Source organism: Gekko japonicus, unplaced genomic scaffold, assembly GCF_001447785.1.
Source record: "Gekko japonicus isolate JY-2015 unplaced genomic scaffold, Gekko_japonicus_V1.1 scaffold484, whole genome shotgun sequence".
Taxonomy (NCBI): Eukaryota; Metazoa; Chordata; class Lepidosauria; order Squamata; family Gekkonidae; genus Gekko; species Gekko japonicus.
This window is the reverse complement of record NW_015168059.1, coordinates 394964-419969: the sequence shown is the minus strand read 5'-3', so window position 1 is coordinate 419969 and position 25006 is coordinate 394964. Positions and strand designations below refer to the sequence as shown.

The 25006-nt window shown below is 49.5% G+C and overlaps 1 protein-coding gene across 1 annotated transcript in view; it reads left to right on the top strand.

Moving 5' to 3' along the window:
• The window catches only part of ADK (adenosine kinase), a 333994-nt gene extending 313632 nt beyond the window's left edge, over positions 1–20362 (top strand). Inside the window, exon 11 of the mRNA XM_015414519.1 lies at positions 20221–20362. Within this exon, the coding sequence (XP_015270005.1) occupies positions 20221–20345 (125 nt within the window). The 3' untranslated portion in view covers positions 20346–20362. The remainder of the gene's footprint in view (positions 1–20220) is intronic.
• Positions 20363–25006: the final 4644 nt, after the last annotated feature.

The following is a 25006-nucleotide window of genomic DNA, read 5'->3' as shown; positions in this document are numbered from 1 at the left end:
GCCTGGGGAAACCCAACCTTGACCCGAGGACCAAAGCTCATGTTACCCACCTCAGCATTCTCCTCTGCAAGGCCCTGGCTGTCTCCAGAGTCCTCTGCCAGATAATCTCCAAGTACACGATGGACGTGTTGCACGGCTGATGTTTTATTTTAAGATTTGGCTTTAGATATTTCATTGTTGACATGGCAGTAGCATTTTGCGTTGGACAGTATCGATGCCTGATACACAATGGCTCATCACAGTGGTTTTCCAGTGTTTTTATGTAGCATATATCAGAGGATCTGGGGTGTGTTTGAGGGGCCCCCTGTGGTTCACGTGGGGTACTGCTGAGTTTCATCCTCACCTGGTGGGGTACATCTGTGTGTTACCAGGGAGATCAGTAGGCGGGGAAGCTTGTTGACCATCAGTGCTCTTTTCATTAAGAAGTCCCCAAGAAGATTCCAAAAAACTCAGGGGCATCCTAGAGAATAGTTTCGGAATCACGCGTGAGGCTGCATGTGTGCGCATGCGATGCCTGTCATGCAGCGGTCTTGAAGAGCCGGCTGTATCTGGTACTTGGCCCGTGGTGGTATTTGACAGCCTTTGATAGATAATTGCAGTTCTCAGAATTTTGGTATTGAATTTAGGGTGTGATGCAAATGTAATCTGCGGGGAGCCCTTGTAAGAAAGGTGAAATTATAAGTAAGGTAAATAAAAAAATTAAAAATAAAATAAGTGACCACTAAAAAAGAATATTTTAAAGTTTAAAGTTGTGTTTTCTTGAGGGGGGGGGAAATTGAGAAATATTGAAGAACATTTTAAAATAAATTGCCCCAGAAGAAGAAAAAATCTTTGTCTTTGAGAAATAATTTAAAGGAGTAAACCATTTTTCCCCCAAGGAAGTAGATTATTTTTCTTCTTTATCTTGACTCCATATTACATGCTGGTGTATTCCTGGTGCAGGCAGTATTTATTTTTTAAAAAAATTACTTCTGCGGAATCGGTGTCTTGTTTCCCCCCATCTCTTTTTCCTTGTTAATTTCTACCCCTTTACTCTGGACTCTGTGCCCTCCAACCCACAAGGCACCAGAGAAAGGCACAAAGGAAGGGATTTCTTTTTTAACCTTCTCAGAAGGTGGGGCCATGTTTCTTCTCCGTAGTTTTATATTTTTTTAATTGGGGGGGAGGTAATTTTTTCAACATTTGTGCTGTCTGATGTTCGTGTAATCTTGCAGGAAGGTATTATATTTTAATTGGAAAAAAAGGTCCTCCTACCTTCCCAAGCTGCGGTGGCTCAAGTGGTTAAGACGCTGAACTGCAGGCTGTGGAAGGTCAGTAGTTCAGCAGTTCAAGACCCGAGTTGCCGCATGACGGAGTGAGCTCCCATCTCTAGTTCCAGCTCCTGCCAACCTAGCAGTTCGAAAGCAAGAAATTGCAAGTAGATAAATAGGGACCACTTCGGTGGGAAGGTAACAGCGTTCCGTGCACCTTGGTGTTTAGTCATGCCAGCCACATGACCACGGAAACGTCTTTGGACAGCGCTGGCTCTTCAGCTTTGAAACGGAGATGAGCACCGCAACCCTAGAGTCGGATTCGACTGGCTTTCGAGCAAGGGGAACCTTTACCTTTACCTTTACCTTCCCAAGAACAGTGAAATGTTTGTTCCTTTCAGTTGTTTTATTCATTATTAATATTGCTTTTTCCACAGTAGTGCACTGGGATTTCAGCAGTGTTTTTTTAAATGTAAAAAAAATGATTTTAAACATTCAAAATAACAACAAAAAAGACTGTGCTTCCTCTGAAGGAAAAAAGTTTATTTCTCCAAGTCATTTTTTATTTAGTAGTAGGAGTAGTAGTAGTAGTAGTAGTAGTAGTAGTAGTAGTAGGAGGAGGAGGAGGAGGAGGAGGAGTGGTAGTAGTAGTAGTGGTGGTGGTGGTGGTGGTGGTGGTAGTAGTATGATCTACTTTTACACAGTGAGTTTTTGCCACAGCTTGGCTTCTCAACTCCACCGTTTTCCCTCTCCCTTATATATGGTATCATTTACCAGTTGCTGGATTCCCTTTTTTATTTTGTATTTTTTGGTTTTGTTTTTCCCCATGTTTTTTCATTGTTGTCTGGGGAAAAAATGGCAAAAAACTAGAAGAAAAAAAAACGGGGCAGCAAAAGCGGACATTATACCAGCAGCAAATGATACTGTCTGTAAAGGAGTCTTGCAGCTACGGTGGGGCCTTTGGAGGTGGGCATCAACGCTTCCTCTAAGCTGTGGAGTCTTGTGAGCAAAATTTCTCCTTTGTGAGCTACTGGCATTAAAGTTGTGAGCGAGCGATTTGGCTACCGCATAAATTAGTTTGCTCTGGAGCCCTCCTTCCTGAGCTACGACAAAAATCTGTGAGCTGGAGGCTAGAATACTGTGAGCTGGCTCACACTAAGCTTAGAGGGAACACTGGTGGGCAGGGGCCCCCCCAACTTACTTCAAAGGCCCCCTAACTGTGCCTGAGATGATCCCACAGAGGATTCCTAGGCCAGGATCCAAGACATGGCTGCCCATAAACTGGGGGGGGGGGGCTTTTTGCCATTCATTCCCAGCTTCCTCGCTTCACCTCACAGTATCCCCCTTGTGTTTCTAATGAACTGCAATTCCAAAGTGGGTCTACTCCAGGGGTGGCCAAACTGCAGTTCGAGAGCCCCATGCAGCTCCTTCACACAGTCTAATTTGATGTTAATAAGAAGCAAATTTGCATATTTTTCAATAAAAATGTGTTTGTGATATTTGTTTATGTCTTGCGGCTCTCGGACAGCTGACGTTTATTCTGTGTGGCTGTTACGTTAAGCAAGTTTGGCCACCCCTGGTCAACTCAGAATTAAGTCCACTCTTATTTACTGACACATCCAGGAAAAGGTTCTTTAAAAATTATTCCCCACCCAAAAAAAATTAAACCCACCCCACCCCCCGAAAGAGGAAATCCTGGCTATGGGCCTGGTGTAAAGAAGGAGGAAAACTGATGTAGTTAAGAAGTCAGGCTGGAGTGCAAACCTGGTGCAGGAAAGCCCTGACCTTATGACAGTATTTGTATTCCAGAGTTAAAACAAAAGGAAGCACTGTGGCTTCAGACCTTTGAGGGTCACTCTGGTAAAAAGTCTAATCCAGGGGTATCAAATATACGTGTGTGGTCTAGATGATGTAGTTCATCGCTGAGAAAGTGCGGTTCACATATCCGTCTTGCAAGATGATGAACTAAATCATCTAGACCACGCACTTCAAGCAAATGGCTACTCCAAGAATGAAATCAGAAGAGCAATTAAACCAAAGGTAAAACAAACAACCGAGGGAAAACAGTCTTCCACTGGAAAAGTGTTTTTGCCATATATCAAAGGAATCACTGATCATATGAGTAAACCTATGGAAAAAAACAACCTACAAACAGTATTCAGACCCACCAGAAAAATACAACAGATGCTACGATCGGCAAAAGACAGAAGACAACCCCTCATTTCTGCAGGAGCATACCCTGCAGTTGTGGACAGATTTACATCGGGACCACACAGCGTAGCATCCAGACAAGAATAAAAGAAGATGAAAGACACTGCAGACTTGGCCAACCGGAAAAATCAGCAGTGGCTGAACAAAACCTAACTCAAACAGGACACAGTATCTTACTCCAAGACACTGAAATGCTGGATAACACATCCAATTACCATGTCAGATTACACAGGGAAGCCATTGAAATTCATAAACACAATTTCAACAGGAAAGAAGAGAGTTTAACAATAAATTGGGCATGGTTTCCAGTCCTGAAAAACATGCACTACAGATAAGATTAGAATTTCAACAGCCAATCCATATGCAGAAGAACCTCCTCAGGAAAACTCCTCCATTAGCATGTCACAGCCTGGGAAAGTCAGCCCTACCCCACCTTCCTGAGTAGATATAAATTACCTGCCTACCATTTTTCTTCTCACCTTGACACAGAGAGTACTCCATCTTTCTGTGTTATACCTCTGAGGATGCTAGTCACAGCTGCTGGCGAAACGTCAGGTACTACAATGCCAAGACCATGGCCATACAGCCCGGAAAATCTGCAACAACTATTGTTAATTGGTTTTGCCTGTGTCGTTTATTAAGTTTATATCTTCAGTACTTGGCATTACATTTTGTTGCACACATGGCCCAGCCCGATAAAGTGACATTTGTGTCAGATCCAACCCTCTTAACAAATAAGTTTGACACCTCTGAATCATTCAGAAGCTCCAGATTAGGGGAGAATTCTGAGTCTTCCGTTCTCTGTCTTCACTCTTTTCCTGAAACAATGTTTGGAAAGGGGGTGGCTGAATGGAGATGGTTGTGCAGCAGATTTTCCCAGTGCCCAGAGATATGTCATTGTTTATCAGGAGGCTTTGTCTGTCAAATAGGTATGTCTGGCTTTATGGCCCATATTGCCTTGGATTTCTGTTCCCAAATCTATCTTCATGAATGAGGTGCAAGGGGGAAGGGGAGGATGCTTCAGCCGTCATCGCTTTCCTGCCGAATGAAGACAAATGTGAGAGCAATCCGTTCAAGGCGCACCTCTGGTTTGACTCCCAGTGCCGTGTGTGAAGTTTTGATATGAATATTCCATTTTAATATCATTGGCACTTGATTGACAGCCCGTTCCGTTCCATTCCACCTGCTGACGTTCTTGGAGGGGTGTACGCTGGTGTTAGCGCTGGACCTCCCGGTGAAGAGTCGGCCTCTGCTTGGAAGGCAGTGACTTCCGGGACCCCCACCCTGCTGCTGGGCCATTTGTGTCATTCCTAAACCACCAAGATAAATGCTTGGTCTCCATCTTTGCTTTTTACGAGACCAGTCTGTCTCTGTAACTGGCCCTCCGTAAACAAGATATTGCCAAATCATATGTTTCCAGTAGATTTCTCTCTGTCACATCTTGAAGACCCTTATTATTCTGATAAACGCAGAAACTGTACAGCGCTATTTATTTTTCCATAGAGTGTTACTGCCATTTAGAAATCAACCCTTTAGAATTCCAGCCATATTTAAAAACAATAGACATGGAAATATTTTTTGGGGAAAAACCCGAGTAGTTCATCAGAGTCAAGGTATGCAGGACGTGCTTTGTGTTCTGGGCGTCGTGTATCAGTAGCCTGCAGAGCACCCACAGTTCTGGATGCTATCCCAGCCTCTGACCCCAGGTGCCTGCAGTCAGGGTTGGTTTGTGCGGATGTTAATTCAGGATGTCAAGTGGCTGTATGGCTGAATGTTCCCCTCTGGGAAAACTCATCACATGTGGAAAACGTACATGTCAGGTATCAGCCTGCCCTTCTCCCCAGTCTTCTTCCTTGCAGGGATTTTTATTTTATTTTTCGTCCTGTCAAGATGCCCCTCTTCTTCGGCACGTGCTCCTCTTGGGCTTGCCAGCCCCCCCCCCCTCGGGCCACCATCAGGAGATGGAGGAGTTGTAGGGCTGCCAGATCCAGGTTGGGAAGCTCCTGGAGATTTGGGGAGGACAGGGGGCTCAGTGGGGTACATAGAGCACCAAAGCCTCCGTTTTCTCCAGCAGATGAGCTGTAGTTCCAGGGGATCCCCAGGCACCCCTCGTTCATCTGCTGCCACCACCCCCTCTTCCTCCAAGCCTGGTTCTTAGGCCACCTCATCTTGTTGGCACTTCCCCTAAACCATCCTCGGCCTTGCCATCCATCACTGTCTTGAACCACCTCTTGACTTTTGGGCAACGGGGCTTATCCTTTCTGTGCAGTACTTTAGGTTGCTGTTGTTCTTGTCAGTTCTAAAGAGTGATGTAGTAGGGGATTTGTGGATCCTCAAGTATTGATGGAATTGTGTAGCTGTAGTGACAACTTTCCTGCTTAGCTAGTTAGATTTATTATGTGAATGCAGCCATGGGCCCCCGAGAATCGTGGGTAGACCTCTCTGGCCACTGAACTGTGGGCAGATGAGCAATTTCTGACCTCTTTGTGTTTTATTGCTCGCCCCCAGATGACTAGAACAAGCACCATTTGACTTATAAGAAACAAATCAGTTGTGAGCGCAGCCAGGAGAGTAACTTCCCTTTCTCCTGCCTCCCTGTCCCCTCTCCGGCAGTTGTAAGCAGCACTCAGGGGGAAAGGGTTCTTCGGGTGAGTGTTTCTCCCCACACCACCAAAACAGTAGCTCTAAGCGGTGTCCTGATTGCCTCTTTCTCCGTATTATGTCTGTTCTCTCCCTCTTCTTTGTCAAGTCATCTTCGCCATTTATGTGGAAGTAACTTCACGCCCATGAACAGTAGGAACGGAGTCTCTCACTCGGCCACCCTTGGGTCCTGACTGCAGTTCGCACTCGATCCATTCCTCTCTGCATTTGCTTTAACTGTTACTTATGCTCTTAGGTGGGTTGAGCTTGGTATTTATTTTATGTCGGCAGTGGGGGTCAAACTTGGCTAGGAAAAAAGTATTTGATATTTAGCATGTGGTCCATTTGATAAGCGGCAAACTCCTGGGAGGTGTTGTGTTGTGTTGTTTTTTACATTCTTGGAAAGGAAAAATATTGATATTGAGTAAAAATATTGACACCTTCCAGGCTGTTTGTTCCCGCTTTCTGGTCCCCTGTGGTGTATTTTTATAACAAGCGTTATCGACGGGCCTCTTTGCCCAGCTCTCTCTCTCTCTCACTTTAACTGAGACCAGTCGATTTGCTACCGCAGCTTCAAGTGGCTGTTACTGAACAAGCCAGACATCCTAATAAAGCTGTAAATGTGTTTGCTCAAACACGGTATTGATTTCAGTTGGTGAGGGGGAAGCAAGTCCTTAGCGTAGTGTCAGCCTGGACGAGCTAACCGGCACTCTTCCATGGTCGCCTGTCAGAGATGGGCCGCGCTGAGGAGAAAGTGGGAGAGCCGGAAGAAGACAAGACCCCTTAAAATCAGCAAACTGCTCAACCTGCCGGGGGGGGGGAGTTATCCTGTAATTAGATGTTACTGAAACTTTCCTCTCCGGGTGCCCGCGCGTGAGACGAAGGCGATCACTTGTTAAATGGGTATGCCTCCAGAGAGTAGAACTGTGCGGGCGGGGGTGTGTGTGTGTGTTTGGGGTGGCATTTTCTTCCTTTTGCTTGGAGTGTGGCACCCAAAAACAACCCGAGTTTTGAATGAAGAGGTAAGCGGAGCAAAGAAGTACACATTTGTACCTGTAATTAATCCCCCCCCCAAAAAAAATAGACTTTGGGATTTCATTATTTGTTTCTTGCTCGTTTATGTGCAAATCAGGGTGACAGAGAGGGGCTAGGGCAGGGGTCCCCAACGCTTTTGAGCCTGCAGAGGCCCCTCCGGGTGCAACAACAAAATGGCTGCCGCGGGGGGTGGAGCCAACAACAAAATGTCAGGAAGTGCGGCTACGCATAATTCTCACAGTAACCCTTCGACATTTTGAGGCAGAAGCCCTGTCTAACCAGATACGTCTTGACCTGCACGGCCCATTAGAAGCCCTACTGGACAAAAGCCCCACCTAGGCCCAGCTCGCTTTCTAAAAACAGTTAGCTGCTGTAGATTCCCCGGGCCGTGTGGCCGTGGTCTGGGCATTGTCGTACCTGCCGTTTTGCCAGCAGCTGTGACTGGCATCCTCAGAGGTGTAGCACAGAAAGGTGGAGTGCTCTCTGTGTCTAGGTGAGAAGGGAAGGCCACTCGGCCCGGAAAATCTACGACCACTAATGAACTCTGGCCGTGGGAGCCTCCGACAGCATTTCTAGGAACACTTGAGCAGCACCAGGAGAGGTGCTGGCTGAGGCCATAGCACCCACGGGCACCACACTGGGTACCCCTTAGCTAGAGGTGGGGGTAGGAGGGGACACACAGAAGACCAGACGTTTGTGCTCTGTGAAAAGGACAACTCTGAAGGCATCAAGGGTGACTAGGAAGCTCTCGTGAGGAAGCTGAAGGGAACGGGGGGCACCAGTGGTGTTCTCTCCGATCCTTCCTGTCATAGGAAGGGAAATACGACGGGAGCAGATGATGATGGAGGTGAACCACTGGCTGCGTTGGCGGTGCCAGCAGGAGCATTTTGGATTCTGGAACCGTGGGCTAGCTTTTCTGGACGACAGCCTACTAGCACACGATGGACTTCACCTGTCAAGGTCGGGGAAGAATGTGTTTGGCAGAAACCTGGAGAGATTCATCACGAGGGCTTTAAACTGACACCAAGAGGGGAAGGAGACGGCCAACGTAGGGATTTAAATGAAGGACAGCAAATAACAGAGGCCCACCTGGGAGGGGCGGGTCCAATGGAGCCAAAGGGGCGGGGTTTCAGATGCCTGTGTACCAATGACCAAAGCCTGGGCAATAAGGAGGCGGAGGGATCTGATTTAGGAGGCATCACAGGGACTTGGAGGGATGATTCCCAGGACTGGAATGTAGTAGTGGACGGATACGAGCTGTTCAAGAGAAACCGAAAGGGTCGAAGAGGAGGCGGAGTGGGCCTGTTTGTGAGGAGGGGGTTTGTTTGTCGGGAAATATTGGAGGGGGAGGGCGACAGCCCGGTGGAAAGTATCTGGGTGAGGATACGGGAAGGAAGGACAAACGGTATTGTGACTGGAGTCTGCTGCAGACCTCCAGACCAGGATGAGGAGGTGGAGGCTGCCCTCCTCGGCAGCTTGACAGGGTATCCAAACAACATGACCTGGTAGCTATGGGTGACTTCAGCTTCCCTGATGTGTGCTGGGAGACAAACTCTGCGAAGCGTCCACAGTCACGTACCTTCCTGACCTGTCTGGCCGACAACTTCCTTCATCAAATGGTGGAGGAAGCTACGAGGGGCTCAGCCATATTCCACTTAATATTGACCAATAGGCAAGAGATGGCAGATGGGGTGAAGGTGGTGGGGACCTCAGGGGGAAGTGACCCTGTCCTGCTAGAATTCCTTTTGCTGTGGGGGACCAAGGAAGTTCATAGCCACACGTGTATGTTAGATTTCAGTAGGGCAGACTTTAATAAAGTCAGAGGCTTTATGAAAATCATTCCATGGGCCAGACTGCTGGAAGGGAAAGGAGCAAGTGAAGGGCGGGCTCTCCTAAAACAAGAGCTCTTGCAAGCTCAAGCCCTCACTATTCCAACAAGAAAGAAACATGGTAGGGATTAGGAATCCAAGAAGCCAATGTGGATGGACAGTGAACACCGTGATGTGCTAAGGGAGAAAAGGGGAATGTTTCTTTGTTTGTTTGTTTCAATTTATATTCTGTCCTCCCCGCAAGCAGGCTCAGGCCGGATCACAAGTAGGCTCTAAAATACATTCCAGAATAATTAAAACACAAATAATTAAAAATAGTTTAAAACAACATAGATTAGAACAGATCACATTATTTATCTCTACATATAATTTCCAGGCTGGTGCCATTGGGTCTCTGAGATCTTCTTAATCTGGGATGCATACAGGTGGGGGAGCTTCAGTGGGGGAGGCCAATTTATATGGGATGCCTGCAGCCTCAGCCAAAGGCCTGGCGGGACGGCTCCGTTTTACAGGCCCCGTGGAATGGTAATAAGTCCCGCAGGGCCCTGATCTCAGACGGGAGCGTGTTCCACCAGGCCAGGGCCCTGGTTGAGGCTAAGTGGGCGTCCCTTGGGCTGGGGACAACCAGCAGATCTTGACCGGCAGAGCACAAGGCTCTCCGGGGCACCTATGGGGAGAGGCAGTCCTTCAGGTATGTTGGTCCCAGGCCAGGGAAGGCTTTAAAGGTCAGTATCAATGCCTTGAAACAGATCGGGTACTCAATCAGTAACCAGTGTGCTTGGCGTAGCGCCGGCCGGAATGTGCACCCTCACAGGCAATGCAGTCAGCGGGCACGCCGCAGCATGTCGCCCTACCTGGAGTTTCCGGATCAGCCACAAGGGCAAGCCCACCTAAAGCGAGTTACAGTAATCAAGCCTGGGAGTGACCATTGCATGAGTCACTGTAGCCCAGTCCTGGGAGGAGAGGCAGGGAGCCAGCTGCCTGGTCTGCCAAAGATGATGAGAGGCAGATCTGGCAACGGTGGCGACCTGGGCCTCCATGGCCAAGAAACAGGGGCAAGGACACACTTCTAAAGGAGAGTATCCGTGGGTTGCTAGGCACTGTAGGTCAGCCCTCAGAGAGACCAAAGCTCAGAGTGAGCTCACGGCTGGGGAGGCTCGCCACCACAAGAAACGCTTCTTCAGCTACATGAGGAGCAAACACAAGGCTGGGTGGAAATGGAGAAACTCTGGCAGAGGACAGAGAGAAAGCAGAAAGGCTCAGTGCCTATTTTGCCTCAGTTTTTCCCCTGAAGAAGAGAACAGGCTCATCAACAGATGGTAGTAGGCAAGGCACGGCGTCCGGGCTGCTTGTTGAGATGGACAGAGAGGTAGCTGAGAAGCACCTGGCTGCATTGAATGAGTACAAATCCCCCAGGAAGAGATGGTATGCACCCAAGAGTGCTCAAAGAACTTTCTAGAGAGCTTGCAGAGCCTTTGTCCATCATCTTCCAGACCTCTTGGAGGACGGGAGACGTGTACCACAAGACTGGAGGAGGGCCGATGTTATCCCAATTTTCAAAAAAAAGGGGAGGAGGGAAGACCCAGGAAACTACAGGCCAGGCAGTCTGACCTCTGCCTCAGAAAAGTTACTGGAGCAGGTTTTAAAAGGGATCAGTCTGTGAGCATCTAAAGGACAACTTGGTGATCCGGGAAAGTCAACACAGATTTGTCCCCGACAGGTCCTGCCAGACCAACCTCGTTTCCTTCTTTGATCGAGTGACGAGCTTACTGGATCAAGGGAATGCTGTTGATGTCGTTTACCTGGATTTCAGCAAAGCTGAATGACATTCTGATGGGTAAACTAGAGGACTGTGGACTGGACTCTAGGATAGTTAGTTGTATAGGGAAGTGGTTGGAGAACCACACTCAAAGAATAGTTGTCAGTGGCATTTCATCTGAATGGAGGGAGAAGAGGTTGGATTTATACCCCACCCTTCACTACCCAATGGAGTCTCAGAGCAGTTTACAATCCCGTTCCCTTCCCCTCCCCACAACAGACAACCTGTGAGGTAGGTGAGGCTGAGAGAACAGCTCTGAAAGAACTTATGCCTGACCCAAGGTCACCCAGCTGGCTGCATGTGGAGGAGTGGGGACAAAACCAGTTCTCCAGATTAGTCTGCCACTCTTAGCCACTACACCGAGCACAACGATCTGGGGGAGGGGCCTTTCCTGAGCTGTTCCCCCCCCCCCAGTCTTGCTCCCCCTCTCATGGCTTCGCTTTCCAGAAATCAAGGCTTGGAATGCTTGGCAATAGTGCTGCGGTTGCCAAGCGACCCCAACAGCCGCAGAGTCCAGTGGGCATTCTTAAAGCTACAGACGTCGTTTCTGTTCTTTCAGGGAGTTTTGGTTCCATGATGCATTGTTTCCCCTTAGATTTCAGGGTTTCCCCCCTGCAAACTTGGGACTGCTTCAGGTTTGAACAGAAATCCCTCCTGGTCTGTCATACTATGGCACAGTTGAGGCACAAAACTACGTCTGATCCCAGGAGAGATACAGGCCCCTCCTGAGTAGGGATGCCATCCTCCAGGTGGGGCCTGGAGAACTACAAGGATCCTTCCCCCCTGGAGAAAAGTGATGCTTTGGATGGTTAGGCGGAGAGTGTGTGGCTGGAGCAAGGTCACTCAGGAAGCTTCCGTGGCAGAGTGGGATCTGACCCTGGGCCTCGCAGACCCTAGGCTGTGACTCTACCCACTGCCCCACATTGTCTCTCTGCAATCCCTGAATGAAGTAGTTCCATTGACTTCAGGGGGATTTACACAAAAGGTCAGTGGTTAATGTTGTATCTCAGTTCTAGTAATACAATATCAGATGCCAGCTTCTGTCCTTAATAACAGTAATACAATACATCTCCATTTAGAGCAGCCAGCCTTTGGATTGATGAGGGCAAGTCTGCGATGGTTCTTGGCTGCCATGAGCAGCATCTGCTGCAGAATTAAATCACAGAAGTTGCATCCTGTTGATGTTCATCCATTAGTTCTTGGACTGTGACGGTGACTCATCTGGTGCACATTCTGGGTGTCTGCTTTGCAGACCATCTTAATTGCTCTTGACCAGCCTGGTAGGCATCTCTTCAGCCATGCCCGCAAGTCTGAAAGACATCCAGGAATCATTGCGCCATTCACTTTTCAGCTGGGAGATGAGAGAACACCACAGCAGCCCCTCTGCAAATGGCACAAGGCTGGCTGCTGTGAGCAGCTGTTTCCGCCTGGTGTGATGGGAACGACCAGTGAGACCCTAACAAGCTGGCAGTGGCAGGTGTCTCTTTGGAATATTGGCTCTCTTTTTAAAGAACACCACAGTCCACATTGTGCAGCTTGATCTTCTATGACGTCCACAAAATTAGAGCTTTATCTCATGAACCAATTTGGGCTGTTCTTAGAATAAAAAGGTAAAGGTTTCCCTTGCTCAAAAGCCAGTTGAATACGACTCTAGGGTTGCGGTGCTCATCTCTGTTTCAAAGCCGAAGAGCCAGCGCTGTCCGAAGACGTTTCCATGGTCATGGGGCCGGCATAACTAGATGCCGAGGCGCACAGAACACTGTTACCTTCCCACCGAAGCAGTACCTTTTTATCTACTTGCAATGTCTTGCTTTCGAACTGCTAGGCTGGCAGGAGCTGGGGCCAGAGACGGAAGCTCACTCTGTCATGCGGCACTCAGGTCTCGAACTGCTGAACTACCGACCTTCCGGTCTGCAGCTCAGCATCTTAACCTCTGAGCAGCCCCTGAGCATACTGACATGTATTTCAGGGAGCAGAATAGAGGTTGCAGAATGTATTAAAAATGTATTAAATAATGTATTAAATGCATTAATGTATTAAATAATATGTGATTTGGAAGGTTTCCTTTATTGAATTTAACAAGCACCGTCAGCGCACACTCTCGCTCTCTCTCAATCTCATTTATTTATCTTGGCCTTTTAAAACTAATATATTTTGCTTGTACCATTTTGGCCAAAAAGTAACTGTCCTTTGACAGAAATAGTAAAAGAGTTTTTCCCTTGCCAAAGTTACTTTATTTAGAACAGAAAGTTTTGTGATTTGAAAGATCTGACCATTTCTTTTACTACAAAGGATCATAATGTCCATCATTTCTGTAGAATATTTCCTCTCTCTCTCTCTCTCTCTCTCTCTCTCTCTCTCTCTCTCTCTCTCTCTCTCTCTCTCTCTCTGTGTGTGTGTGTGTGTGTGTGTGTGTGTGTGTGTGTGTGTGTGTGAAGTAGCCAATGGTGGGCCAATCTGCAGATATCTGAATTCACTGATCAGGCCCACACTGACTAGAAACAGATCCTTGTGCAAACTTAGGGGACAGACAACACCCTCACCTTGGTTCTGCAGAGCTGCTGGTGGTAGACCACTGTGGCTGGATTCAAAGGTGGGTGGGTGGGTGAGCGGGCCTGGAGCCATACCAGGCTCAGCAGTAGGGGGAGATGGGATTCCCCCAACAAGTCTCACAGGCCCCCCACTTACAATCATAGAGTTGGAAGGGACCTCCAGGGTCACCTAGTCCAACCCCCTGCACAATGCAGGGAATTCACAGATGCCTCCCCCTCCACACCCCCAGTGACGGCTGTTCCATGCCCAGAAGATGAGAAAAAAAACCCCAAACCCTCCAGGGTCCCTGGCCAAGCTGGCCTGGAGAAAAATCGCTTCCTGACCCCAAAGTGGCCATCAGCATTTTCCTGGGCGTGTAAGAAAGGGCCACAAGAACTAAGCACTGAGTCAACCCTTCCTGCCCTTCCTTCTCATGATCTGCCTCAGCTCACCCCAGTGTTCCCTCTAAGCTGAGTTAGTGTGAGCTAGCGCACAGTTTTTTAACCTCTAGCTCACAGATTTTTGTCTTCGCTCAGAAAGGAGGGCTCCAGAGCAAACTGATTTATGCAGGAGCCAAATCACTCGCTCAGAACTTCAATGCCGGTAGCTCACAAAGTAGAATTTTTGCTCACAAGACTCCACAGCTTAGAGGGAGCGTTGGTTCACACAATCAGCATTGCTGTCAGAGGGCCATTCTAGCCTCTGTTTGAAAACCTCCAAAGGAGGAGAGCCTACTTTTTATTCCAAGAATTAACACTTACCTAAAAGAGACCATGGATTTTGGGGGGCATGTTAGAGATGATCAGGATGGAATTTGAGGACATGCTTCTTGTCACACTTGATGTGGTATCATTATATACCAACATTCCTCATAATGAGGCCTTAGAGGTACTTCAAACTGCATGAGGGAGAATGCACAGACCCCCCCCCCACTGCTTTTTTATGCCATAGAGCAAAATTGTGCCTATTAGATTTAATGGCAGCATTTGATACGGTCAGTTACGGCCTTCTGACCCACCGCCTCGCCGACGTAAGAGTTGAGGGGTCTGCCTTGAAATGGTTCTCCTCCTTTCTCCATGGTCGGGGACAGAGGGTGGCGCTGGGCGAGAGGGTCTCCCCACGGTACCCACTGGAATGTGGAGTGCCGCAGGGGGGGATCATCTTGCCAGTGTTATTGCCAACCTGGCCCCTATTGGGCTTGGTTGCCATGGGAACGTGGGAGGTGAGAACAGGAATGTGGGCTTTCGTTTCTAGCCACTATGCTGTTATCTGTCTCGACTCAGACATGTAACCTTGAGACCAACTAAGCGGGCTTTTCGCTTAGGTGTGATTGACTCAGAGCCATTAGTGTGTCCTGTTTGATTAGGGTATAAATGCTGGCTTCATGCACTTGGGTTTAGTTCTAACACGGAATCGTTAAGGGTCTGGATCCTATCAATGTCTCAATAAGCTTTTATTCCCCTGAATTACTGTTGTTGGGAGCTGTGGCGGAATGGGCCTGTGTCAGCTGGCAGGCCCCACTCTGCCCACCCCTCCTTTGCCTGACCTGGCACCTGAAGGGGCAGTTCTTCTCCACTGCCTCCGGGTATTGCTGCCACCACTGTCCCTCTCTTGGGCTCTGGTTAGACGGGGCAGCCTCCTAACCTCCCTCTGGTGTCGCTAGGAACCCACCTTGGGGCTTCCTGGCAATCTTCGGGGCTCCCCTGGAGAGTTGGCAATTGGCTATTTTGCCCCTGTTGTCCTCCTCAGGGAGTCCCCGGCCCACCCCCGGTGTGTCCAAGTGGCTGGGGGGAACAGAGGGGCTTCTCGCCGTCAACAGTAAAAGGATTTATTTTGAAAGCATTTAACTATTTACAGGCATATTAACCGTGAACTGAAGAATCAAAATAAAGGCGACAAAACCGCTCCATCTCTCCCTTCTCTACACTCAGGCCCTGTCTGGATGGCCTGCAGGGTGGGCACGTCACTTCACTCCACTGGAGAAGGTTAGACCAGCAGGTCTCCCGACAGGGGCTCTCCCTCCTGCAGGCTCCCACCAAACAGCCTGGCTGGCTCCAGACTTCTGACTGCTGACTGAACTAACTGGCTTCCCCCACCCAAAAGCCCCACTAACTAAAACAGCCGCTTCCTGCCCCCTCCCTCCCGCAGCCTTCGGGGGCAGACCTCCTCCCCACCCTGCCCTCTCTCGGGCGCTGCCTTCAGACAACTGGCTGGAGACAGGAGAGGAAGGGGGGGGAGGCTGGGCCCAGGCCTGCCCCCAGTTTTAGGGTCCCCTCCTATCCAGCCCCCACCAATTTCTCCACAGGAACTGATTTCTCCAGGGACTCTGAGAGTCCTCACCAATGTTCCCTCTAAGCTGTGGAGGCTTGTGAGCAAAAATTCTACTTTGTGAGCTACTGGCATAAAAGCTGTGAGCGAGTGATTTGGCTACTGCATAAATTAGTTTGCTCTGGAGCCAGCCTTCCGGAGCAGAGACAAAAATCTGTGAGCCGGAGGCTGAAAAATGGTGAGCTAGCTCACACTAACTCAGCTTAGAGGGAACACTGGTCCTCACCCAGTTAGTCCGGAGCTGTGGGCTGGGTTGCCATTAGTATGCTGATGACACTCAGCTCTATCTGTTCATGGACGGTCACCCGTCCTCTGTTCCTGGAAATCTGGCTGAGGCATTGGATGCTGTGGCTGGATGGTTGCGGCAGAGTCGACTGAAGTTAAATCCATCGAAGACAGAGGTCCTGTACCTGGGTTGTGGGGGTATGGAGGTGGGCACCAGGTAGGCTTGCCTCAGCAGGGAACCCCCGCTTAAAAAAAACCCCTACCCGCTTTTTAAAAATTGGGTCCTAGGAGACAAAATGGCGGACGGAAAAGTGACGCTCTAGCATTTAAGTCCTCCAAGTCTCTATGGCTGTGAAAGCCATAGAGATGAGGGCTAGAGCGTCAGTTCCCTTCCCTCTTGTATGTGCTGTGCGCCAGCCGGTGCAAGTTGATTTCCCTCCCCCTCCCCCCTCCAGCTGCCTCCAGCCCAGTCGCGCAGGTCAGGTCTCCACTGGCTGGAGGAGGAGTGGGCCCTGCCCCAGCAGCTTCCTAAGGGCACGGCACACCCAGCTCCTAGCAGCCCCCTCACTTCCCTTGCTCTGGTGGTTGTGTGGTGGGCTGCGGGCACATTGTCGCCACTGCAGCTGCCCGCATCCCGATCCCTCTGAGCCTCAGAGGCAGCCGCCTGGCCTCACAGAGAGTTGCACATGGTTCCTCGAAGCTCGCCCAGCCGGCGGAGGGTAAGGTTTGGGCATGCTCATGCAGTTTTTCCACTTGGGCTGCTGTGGTGGGCGGCGGGCCCTTGCCTTGTGGGGCAGAAAGCTTAGCTGGGGCCGGGGGGGATTGGGAGACTCCTCCCCAGGGAGAAAGGGAGGGAGAGCTGCCAGCCATAGCCATGCGCTCTTGGCAAAGGTGGGTTGGTTTGCGCTCTGTTGTTGAACACTCCTGCTACACCCTGGGGCTGTCATTCCACTCTGTGGTCTCTCATCGTATTCCCTGAGTGGTTTATTTTTGCCCAGAGACCTTAATGGAAAATCCATTCCGTGTTTTTATTGCTACTCAACTTGTACTGTAATGTGTTTCAATGGAGCCCATGCAAGTCAATTGGCATTCCTCGCTCCCAGTATTTCCAATAGGCCTTCCAAATGTTTCCCATTGTTTCCAGTGGGCAATCCTGTCCTTCCTTTTAGTACATCCCTGCAAATGATGCAAAACTGAATTATTGAAGAGGGCTTTTCTACACAAGCAACAGAGTTCCACAGTAGAAAATGGTTTATAGAGTTCCGTGGAGAAATGAGTTGGGATTGTGGTCTATACTGCTAACAGCTGACCTGCAATCTGACCGTCAGCTGCTCGGGTAGGCATTTCAGGGCACCCTTTCACTCCCCCCCAAACAAAAAAACCCCAAAAAAACCAAGCCCCCCCCCCCCAAAAAAAAAACTAAGAGAGAGGGAAGGGATGCCTGTCTGGCTGCCTGCCTTCCTTCCTGTCTTTTCTTTCTTTATTTCTGTCTTCTTTCCTTCCTTTTGTTTTTCATAGAATCATAGAATGTTAGAGTTGGAAGGGACCTTACAGGTCATCTAGTCCAACCCCCTGCACTCTGCAGGGGCATAGCCAAAAGATAGCCCTACAACATACCCGAAAGATGGTTGTCCGGCCTCCACTTGAAAACGTCCAGCGAAGGAGCATCCACCACCTCCCGAGGCAGACTGTTCCACTGCTCAACCAGTTTCTCCTGATATTTAGCCGGTAACGACTCCCTTGTAATTTCCACCCATTAGACCTAGTCTTGCAATCCGGAGCAAGAGAGAATAGATCCGCTCCATCTTCTACATGACAGCCCTTCAAATACTTGAAGACTGCAATCATGTCCCCTCTAAGCCTTCTCTTTCCCAGGCTAAACATACCCAACTCTTTCAGCCTTTCCTCGTAAGACTTGGATTCCAACCTTCTCACCATCCTGGTTCCCCTCTTCTGGACATGCTCGAGCTTGTCAACATCCTTCCTAAAATGTGGTGCCCAAAACTGGACACAGTACTCCAGGTGAGGCCTGACCATAGCAGAATAGAGCGGAACTACCACCTCCGAGGAGGTGATAGAGCGGAACTACCAGCCAAGTCCCTCCCATTCTATAATTATGACTTTGATTTTTTGTACCTAAGTGTAGGACTTTGCATTTATCTCTATTGAAATTCATTTTATTTGTCTCAGCCCACTGTTCCAGCCTGACTCCATCTTCTTCAGAATTAGCAATCCCACCTAACTTGGTGTCATCTGCTAATTTGATAAGCATCCCCTTTATGTCTTCCTCCAGGTCATTTATAAAAACATTGAACAACATCGGGCCTAGGACCGAGCCCTGCAGCACTCCACTCGAAACTTCCCTCCACGTAGACACAGAGGGACCATGTCAGCTTTTCACCACACCTTACCAGACCCTTACTTGGTCTTACAGGCACCTTCAAACAATGGGGCTTCCTTAAGCCCAAAAGCAAAAAAAAAATAATTCTCTCTGCCAAGGCCAAATGGCACTCTGCCTCACCAGGGTCCAAAATTAGTTCATCCCACCGCTGCCACCATGTCACGGCTCAGGTGGGGGGTCACCTGACGCTGCCACCACTCTGGATTTAGGTTCCCTTGAGAAGGCCCAGAGCACCCTCCCAAGACCTCCCTTTAGGCCGAATAACAGGCGTGAGGACCAGGCAGAGTAAAACAAGGAAAAGGTTTATTTTATAGGAGGTTAAACAACAAGGTGCAGAATAATAACAGTAAGTGGGTGAAAAGAAAAGAAATCAAATACCCTAACGCATCTAAATTTACTTTCCCTAGCTCACTATCTCAAGTGGCCTTACTCTACTCACCCCTCCCTCAGGATGAGGGTTTTTCCCCTGCAGCAGCCTTCTTTCTGGCTCTGCCCTCTGGAAGAAAGAACAGCTCTTCCTGCCACTCCAGAACTTTTATTCCCAGCTCTCCTCTTTTCCTATTGGTCCATTTTGGCTCCAAAACCTCCGTGGGGCTTCTGGGAATTGTAGGCCCAGCCTCATCTACTGATAGCCAGGCTCTCTGGGCCTAGTAGGCCTCTGGTAGCACAGCCCAGATCATGACAACATAAATCCTCCAATGCACAGAAATTTTAGATCCAACCCCCACTCTTTTGTGAGCTTCTGCCACTCTTTGCAGTTCATATATTCCGTGCTGCCTTTCGCTGGGGAAAAGGCTCTGCTGTGATCTATCCAAGACTCTGCCCAGCTCTAGCTTTAGAGAGCAGCTCCAGGAGTAACAGGATGAGGCCACTCCTCATCTGGCAAAAGAAGCTTTTGGAGCACGCTTTTGAGGAGAATGAGATGGAGTTGCCACTGACATTTTCTGATGGGACTCAACTTTGTCAGACTAAAATTTGCCCTGGTTAGTAGTGATGGTTGGCTGTAAAGACACGAGGGGGGGGGGGACAGATTTCACTTTAAAAGATGCAGGCCTGTGTCGCTTTTTTGGGTTTGTTCTTATATATCAAGTTTTGCCAGACACACAAATGCTGACAGAGACCTTGTTCAAAGGAGCTGATCTGGTTATCTGTCATCTCTCCTCTTCTGTCTTTTAAAAAGTTTATTCTGAAGAGTCTCAAAAGGTGCTTAGGACCATTAATTGTGGCCTGACTTTGAGAACCCTGGTGGGAGGTATCCAATATTGATGTACTGGTTGAAATGTCTACATGGTGCCATTTTCAATTGGGGCTCTCGTCTGGCTATTGTCAGCTGCCGAATTTCAGCTCCAAAACCACCACCACTGGGAGCTTTGGAAAGCTAGACTGAGACCCTTCCACACACACACACCACACACAAACACACACACACACACACAGAGGCACACCTGGCATCTTCAATCTGATGACTGCTTTCCCGCCATGTTCTCTCTTGAGTTTCGCTTTCAGTCCAGTGTTCCCTTTGTGGACTTGACAATGTTGAATTTTTAAGAAACAAACTTTCCTGTTACAGTTATTTTATTTATTTGACCACAGAAGCCTCTTGCACTGTTTTAAAATGATTGAGGACGGAGCACCTTGCTTGTCTGGGGGGTGGTTATTGACGGCACAGTTCACAGCACAAAAGCACGTCAGAGGCCGACAGAGGGCAGCTATGAAGTTGCTCTCTTGGAGGTGATAAGTAGCCGTTTCCGTTGGGAATGCCCAGAAGCAGAGGAGGCACCACTGGCTTGAAGTGTATGTCACTACTACTGACATCGCTCCCCATTGGCCAAGGGGCAGGGTGCCCCCTTTTTCGGTCGGCACCCTAGGAGAAAGAATCGGTCAGGCGTGTTCCCAGGTGTCTTTTGGTGTTCTCAACTGTAACGCTCTCCTTCCCTCTCACCCCTCCAGGTTTCCTCTCGCAGCTCGTGTACGATCGGCCGCTGACGGAGTGCATCCGTGCTGGACACTACGCCGCCAGTGTGATCATCAAGCGTTCCGGCTGCACCTTCCCAGAGAAGCCTGACTTCCACTGACGTTGGGCCACCCGAGGGATCGAGAAGGGGTCTCTGCCTCCTCCTCCTCATCCCCCTCCCCAGTGGCCCAGCCTTGAGGCTTCTGTACTTCTGTTCAAGTTTATCCCTGTTCTGACAGCCCTTTTCTTCTCCCTGACACAAAAGTGACTTGCATGTGTTAAATTAGAGGTCGCACCACCCAGCAAAGCTCCATTCATCAACCCTGGTACTTAGAATCCCCCCCCCCCCTCGTCCCAGCACCATTCCCAGGAGTAGCACAATATGAAGCTATCCCAGCTCTGGTCTAGCTATACTTCTGTAGTATATTCAGTTTTGCTTGTGTAATCCAGGTGAGAAATAATTAAGTCCAATTGGCATAATTTGATTTGACTGATGTTCCACCAGTTTTCAAACTGGTGACGTTTTTGAGGAGAATTTGTATCTGTTTTTTTCCCCTCCCACTATTCTACGTTCACACACACACGGTGGTCTCGGTCCTTCTTCCATTGCAGTAAATAGGAATTTGCCCATGAGGCCCATCTGAGGCCCTGTGGCTGGAAGCCATCACATTGGCTTTACGAAATGTTGGATCAGGCCTCTCTGTGTGCCTCTGTCAGGACAGAGCTCTGTGGTCTCTGTTCCTGCAGGGCAGAAACAGGGTATTTAGGGGTTTCAAGCAGTGCCCAGAATAGGAAACTTTTTTCTTGTCTTGGAGGACTTGAGGGTTGCATCTAAAAGGATATATGCTTGTGAAAATGAAGTACAGAAATAATAATGCGGGTGATCTTAACAGGATAAGCCAAAATGGAATCTTTGACTTCAACGCACAGTTTAAGACAACAGAGTACATTGTATGAGTAAGAAAATCTTCTGAATTTTATTTGTATTACAGTATTCAAGGGAGGCATTCTGAAAATGCCGTTCATTTACTTTGCTATGTAATTTGATACTGATAAATAAAACAATTGTGATACCGGAGTTCTCTGGCTTTTCCTTTTTGTGCCTTCCCCCCTGAAGGACAAGGGATCAGTGGGACACAATCGAAAGCACCTGAAGGGGCCGTTTGACTGGATCCTTGAGAGGGTTTAATCTCACTATTCTAGAATAAGGACCCTTTGACTGGGTCCTCCAGTTGAGTTATATCCGTGGTCCTCAACCTTTTTGGTACGATAACCGACAAGTCTGAATTTACTTTTCATGGTGACCCTTCCAGGGCTTTTTGTGTGTGTGTTGTTTTGTGTGTGTGTGTGTGTGCCGAAGGCAAACTATGACCTTGGTGCCCATCTGTTCCAGTGTTCTGTTTTCTACAGTGCCCAGCCCGACGTTTTTGAGAAGCCAACAAACATCTCACAAAAGATACAGCTGTCCTACTATGAACCCCAAGCAAGCGGGCGTTCCTCTCCTCCTCCTCCCCCTGCTGGGCCAGACCCAGAGTTTGAAGAGGTGTGCGGGGGGTGGGGGTGGGGTGAGGTCACAGATACAGGAGACACACCGCACTTGCAGGCGCTTCACGGCCTAATTTGGGGGCCCAACCCATAGGTTGCCAGACACGGGGATAATTCAGTGTGGGCGTTGTCGCTCACTGGGTGACATCAGGCCAGCCAGTCTCTCCAGTTCTTTAAGCGAGTCCACATACACTTACTTTCTCTTTGCATGATTGATTCCCAATCTTGAATAATTCTGCTTTGACTAATTATATGGGGGGGGCTTTGCAGGTAGGGTTGCCAGCCTCCAGGTGGGGCTTGGCGATTTTTTGGAATTACAGCTCATCTCCAGACTGCAGAGCTCAGTTCCCCTGGAGAAAATGGATGCTTTGGAAGGTGGACTGTCTGGCATTAAACCCCACTGAGCTCATTCTGTTTCCTGAAACCCCACCTTCCCCAGGCTCCACCCGAAAATCTCCAGGAATTTTGCAGCCTGGAGCTGGGAACCATATTTGCAGGGCAATGAAGCCCCCCCCCACCCTCTGACCAGTGGAACTCCTGCTCAGCAAGCTTCTTGGACTAACGTTTTGGCTTCCTAGACTGCAAAGTGAAAGCACTTATGGCTTGTTTGTTTCTCTAAAACAGCCTGATAAAAGCTCCTCTGGGGTGGGAAGGGGCACAGAGCTCCAGGACAGAAGGTGAAAGTTAAACTCAGAGACACGATAGTTGCGGGGGGGGGGACGCTTTAGAGGTGGGGAGGCTTGGCACAGTCTGTGCCAGGAGACGTCCCTCTCAGCCACTGGAAAGGAATCACGCCGCAGAGGTTGGACTAGATGACCTGCAAGGTCCCTTCCAACTCTAACATTCTGTGATTCTGTGGCAGCTGGATCTGGAGTGTCAAGGAGCTGTGCTGCTCCTGTCTAGCTGGTGTTTAAATATAGCTCCTGTGCAGTGAATTCAAGAGGCTTATCTCAAGGTGCTGGAGATTATACAATCCATTAGCCTGTACAAAAGATCAAAGGGACTGGAGGCTCTTAATCTGGGGGCACTGATCGTTACTCTCCAGTGCCACTCGGTTAAAACAAAGAACAAGCCTGTGCCCCACAAAGGGCACATGTTTTATTTCACAGTTGCCTGCTGTCCCGGTTCACCTGCCCCGGGACGATCCCTCCCACCCCCGGAGGCATACCCGCACCCCGACTCACCCCAGGAGTGGCGGACAAGCCGGGGAAAATCGACGGCACAGCCCCCACAAAGGACGCGGTGCGACGGGGCGACTCTCGGCCCAAACAAGAAGTACACCACCGGCAGGGCGAGGCCCGCCCAACGAACCCAGTGGCGCCCCTCCCTTGAGGGGCGCGGCTCAGGCCCCACTGGGTGAAGACAGAAGCCGGCTGCGGCACCCAGTGGTGCCAGAGACACAGTCCCGGGCTGAGAAGACCGCCGCCGGCCCACCACTGACCACACCCCAGACGCCCGAGGAGTGTCCTGCCATATAAACGAGGACGGGGCTGGATGGGGGAGGAAGGAGATGGGGAAGATGGGCAGCGCTGGCAGGAGAGCATGGGGAATAAAAAGAGGGGCTCTTTGAGAGGACCGGGGAGGAAGAACGTGAGAAGGAGACACTACGCACGATGGCTAGAGAGAGAGAGCAAAGGGGCGAGTGATCTCCATCCCATGGGGCAGAGGGACCTGAGGGGTGCTGCTAACCCCGTTCCCTGCCGTTCTGAGGTCCTATCGCAGCTCCCTTTTGTGACTCCACCCCGACTGCCAGCACAGCCCAGCCAGACACCACGGCTACCAGTGGTGGTGGGGGGAACCAGCACCCAGGAGAGGCTCGTCACACCTGCTTGCTTCCCAGAGGTAATTTCCGACTTCTCAGGATACTCATGCCTGCTGTGAGCACTTCCGTACCCCAAATGGATGCAGGCTTCTTTGCTAAGCATTGTTGCATAATCCCCTGCAAAGGCTGGGTCTTTGAGAAATGGGCTTGGGTCGACTTTGAGCCCTAACTGGTGGCTGCATCAAGCCTTGCGTAGTGCTTGCCTTCTGTTCTTCTCGTCAGAAGACCTTTCTTTCTTAAGAGCCGGGGGGTATGGTTCCCTCTGTGCGCAGCAAGGCAGAGATGGGCAGGGCAGGGAAAATGGATGGCGAAGAGCAAAGCACTGAAACACTGAACTCTGTCCCAGAGAGTGCCACTTCCTTCATGGAAGCCATATGGGACATGTGGAAGACGGCCACTGGAAACACTTGGGTAGGGCAGCAGCTGTGACAGGGCCGCACCTAGGCCCAGAGGAAAAGTAGACCTTTTATTGCTGATACCAAGTGCTGGACAAAGACTTCTAATTATTGTTTTTTGCTAGACCTCCCTTTAGACAATTAACCCACGCATGAGCTAGATTTTTTTCCACTGAGGAAGGGAGAAAGTCCAGAGCCAGCAAATTCTGCAGCAAATTCTGCAAGAAGAAGAAGACGACGAAGAGATTGGATTTATACCCCATGGCCCTTCACTTGGAGTCTCAGAGCGGCTTACAACCTCCTTTCCCTTCCCCCTCCCCACAACAGACACACCCTGTGAGGTGGGTGTGGCTGAGAGAGCTCTGACTGAAACTGCTCTTTCAGGAACAGCTGTGCCAGAGCTTGTGACTGACCCAAGGTCACATCAGCAGGTGCAAGTGGAGGAGTGGGGAATCAAACCCGGTTCTCCCAGATTAGAGTCCGCACACTTAACCACTACACCAAACTGGCTCAAACAGTGGCTACAAGAGCAATTGTGCATGTTTTCTCTCTGTATAACAGTTTCCAAATTTGGACTACTTAGTGCCAGATTCTTTATTTAGCAGTCAGTACACCCATCCTTTTAATGATAAGTTGCCTGGCTTCATGATCACAGTGGGTCAGCTACAACGTGACCCTTTCAGCCAGTTTCTGACTCTTGTGCATTTTCTACACACAACCCATTTTCCACCCCAGGCTACATGTGCTCTTCAAACAATCCCACAACCCACCCCAGTGAAAACACCCTCCGGTGTTTCAATTTTCGACATGTGACAGTCCTCCTTGGGGTGGGAACGTGCAGCAATTTCATATATAGAGGAAGCAATTAAAGTCTTCCTAAAGAAAGCAGCCAAAAGAAAGGCTTGTGAACCTTGGTGACTCGGGTGTCATGGAACTGGCACAAAGGGACAAGGGTTCTGTTGTGCCGGTGCCGCAGACAGATTTCCCATCCCTAACGGGTGGGTCTCCTTCAAGTGCAGT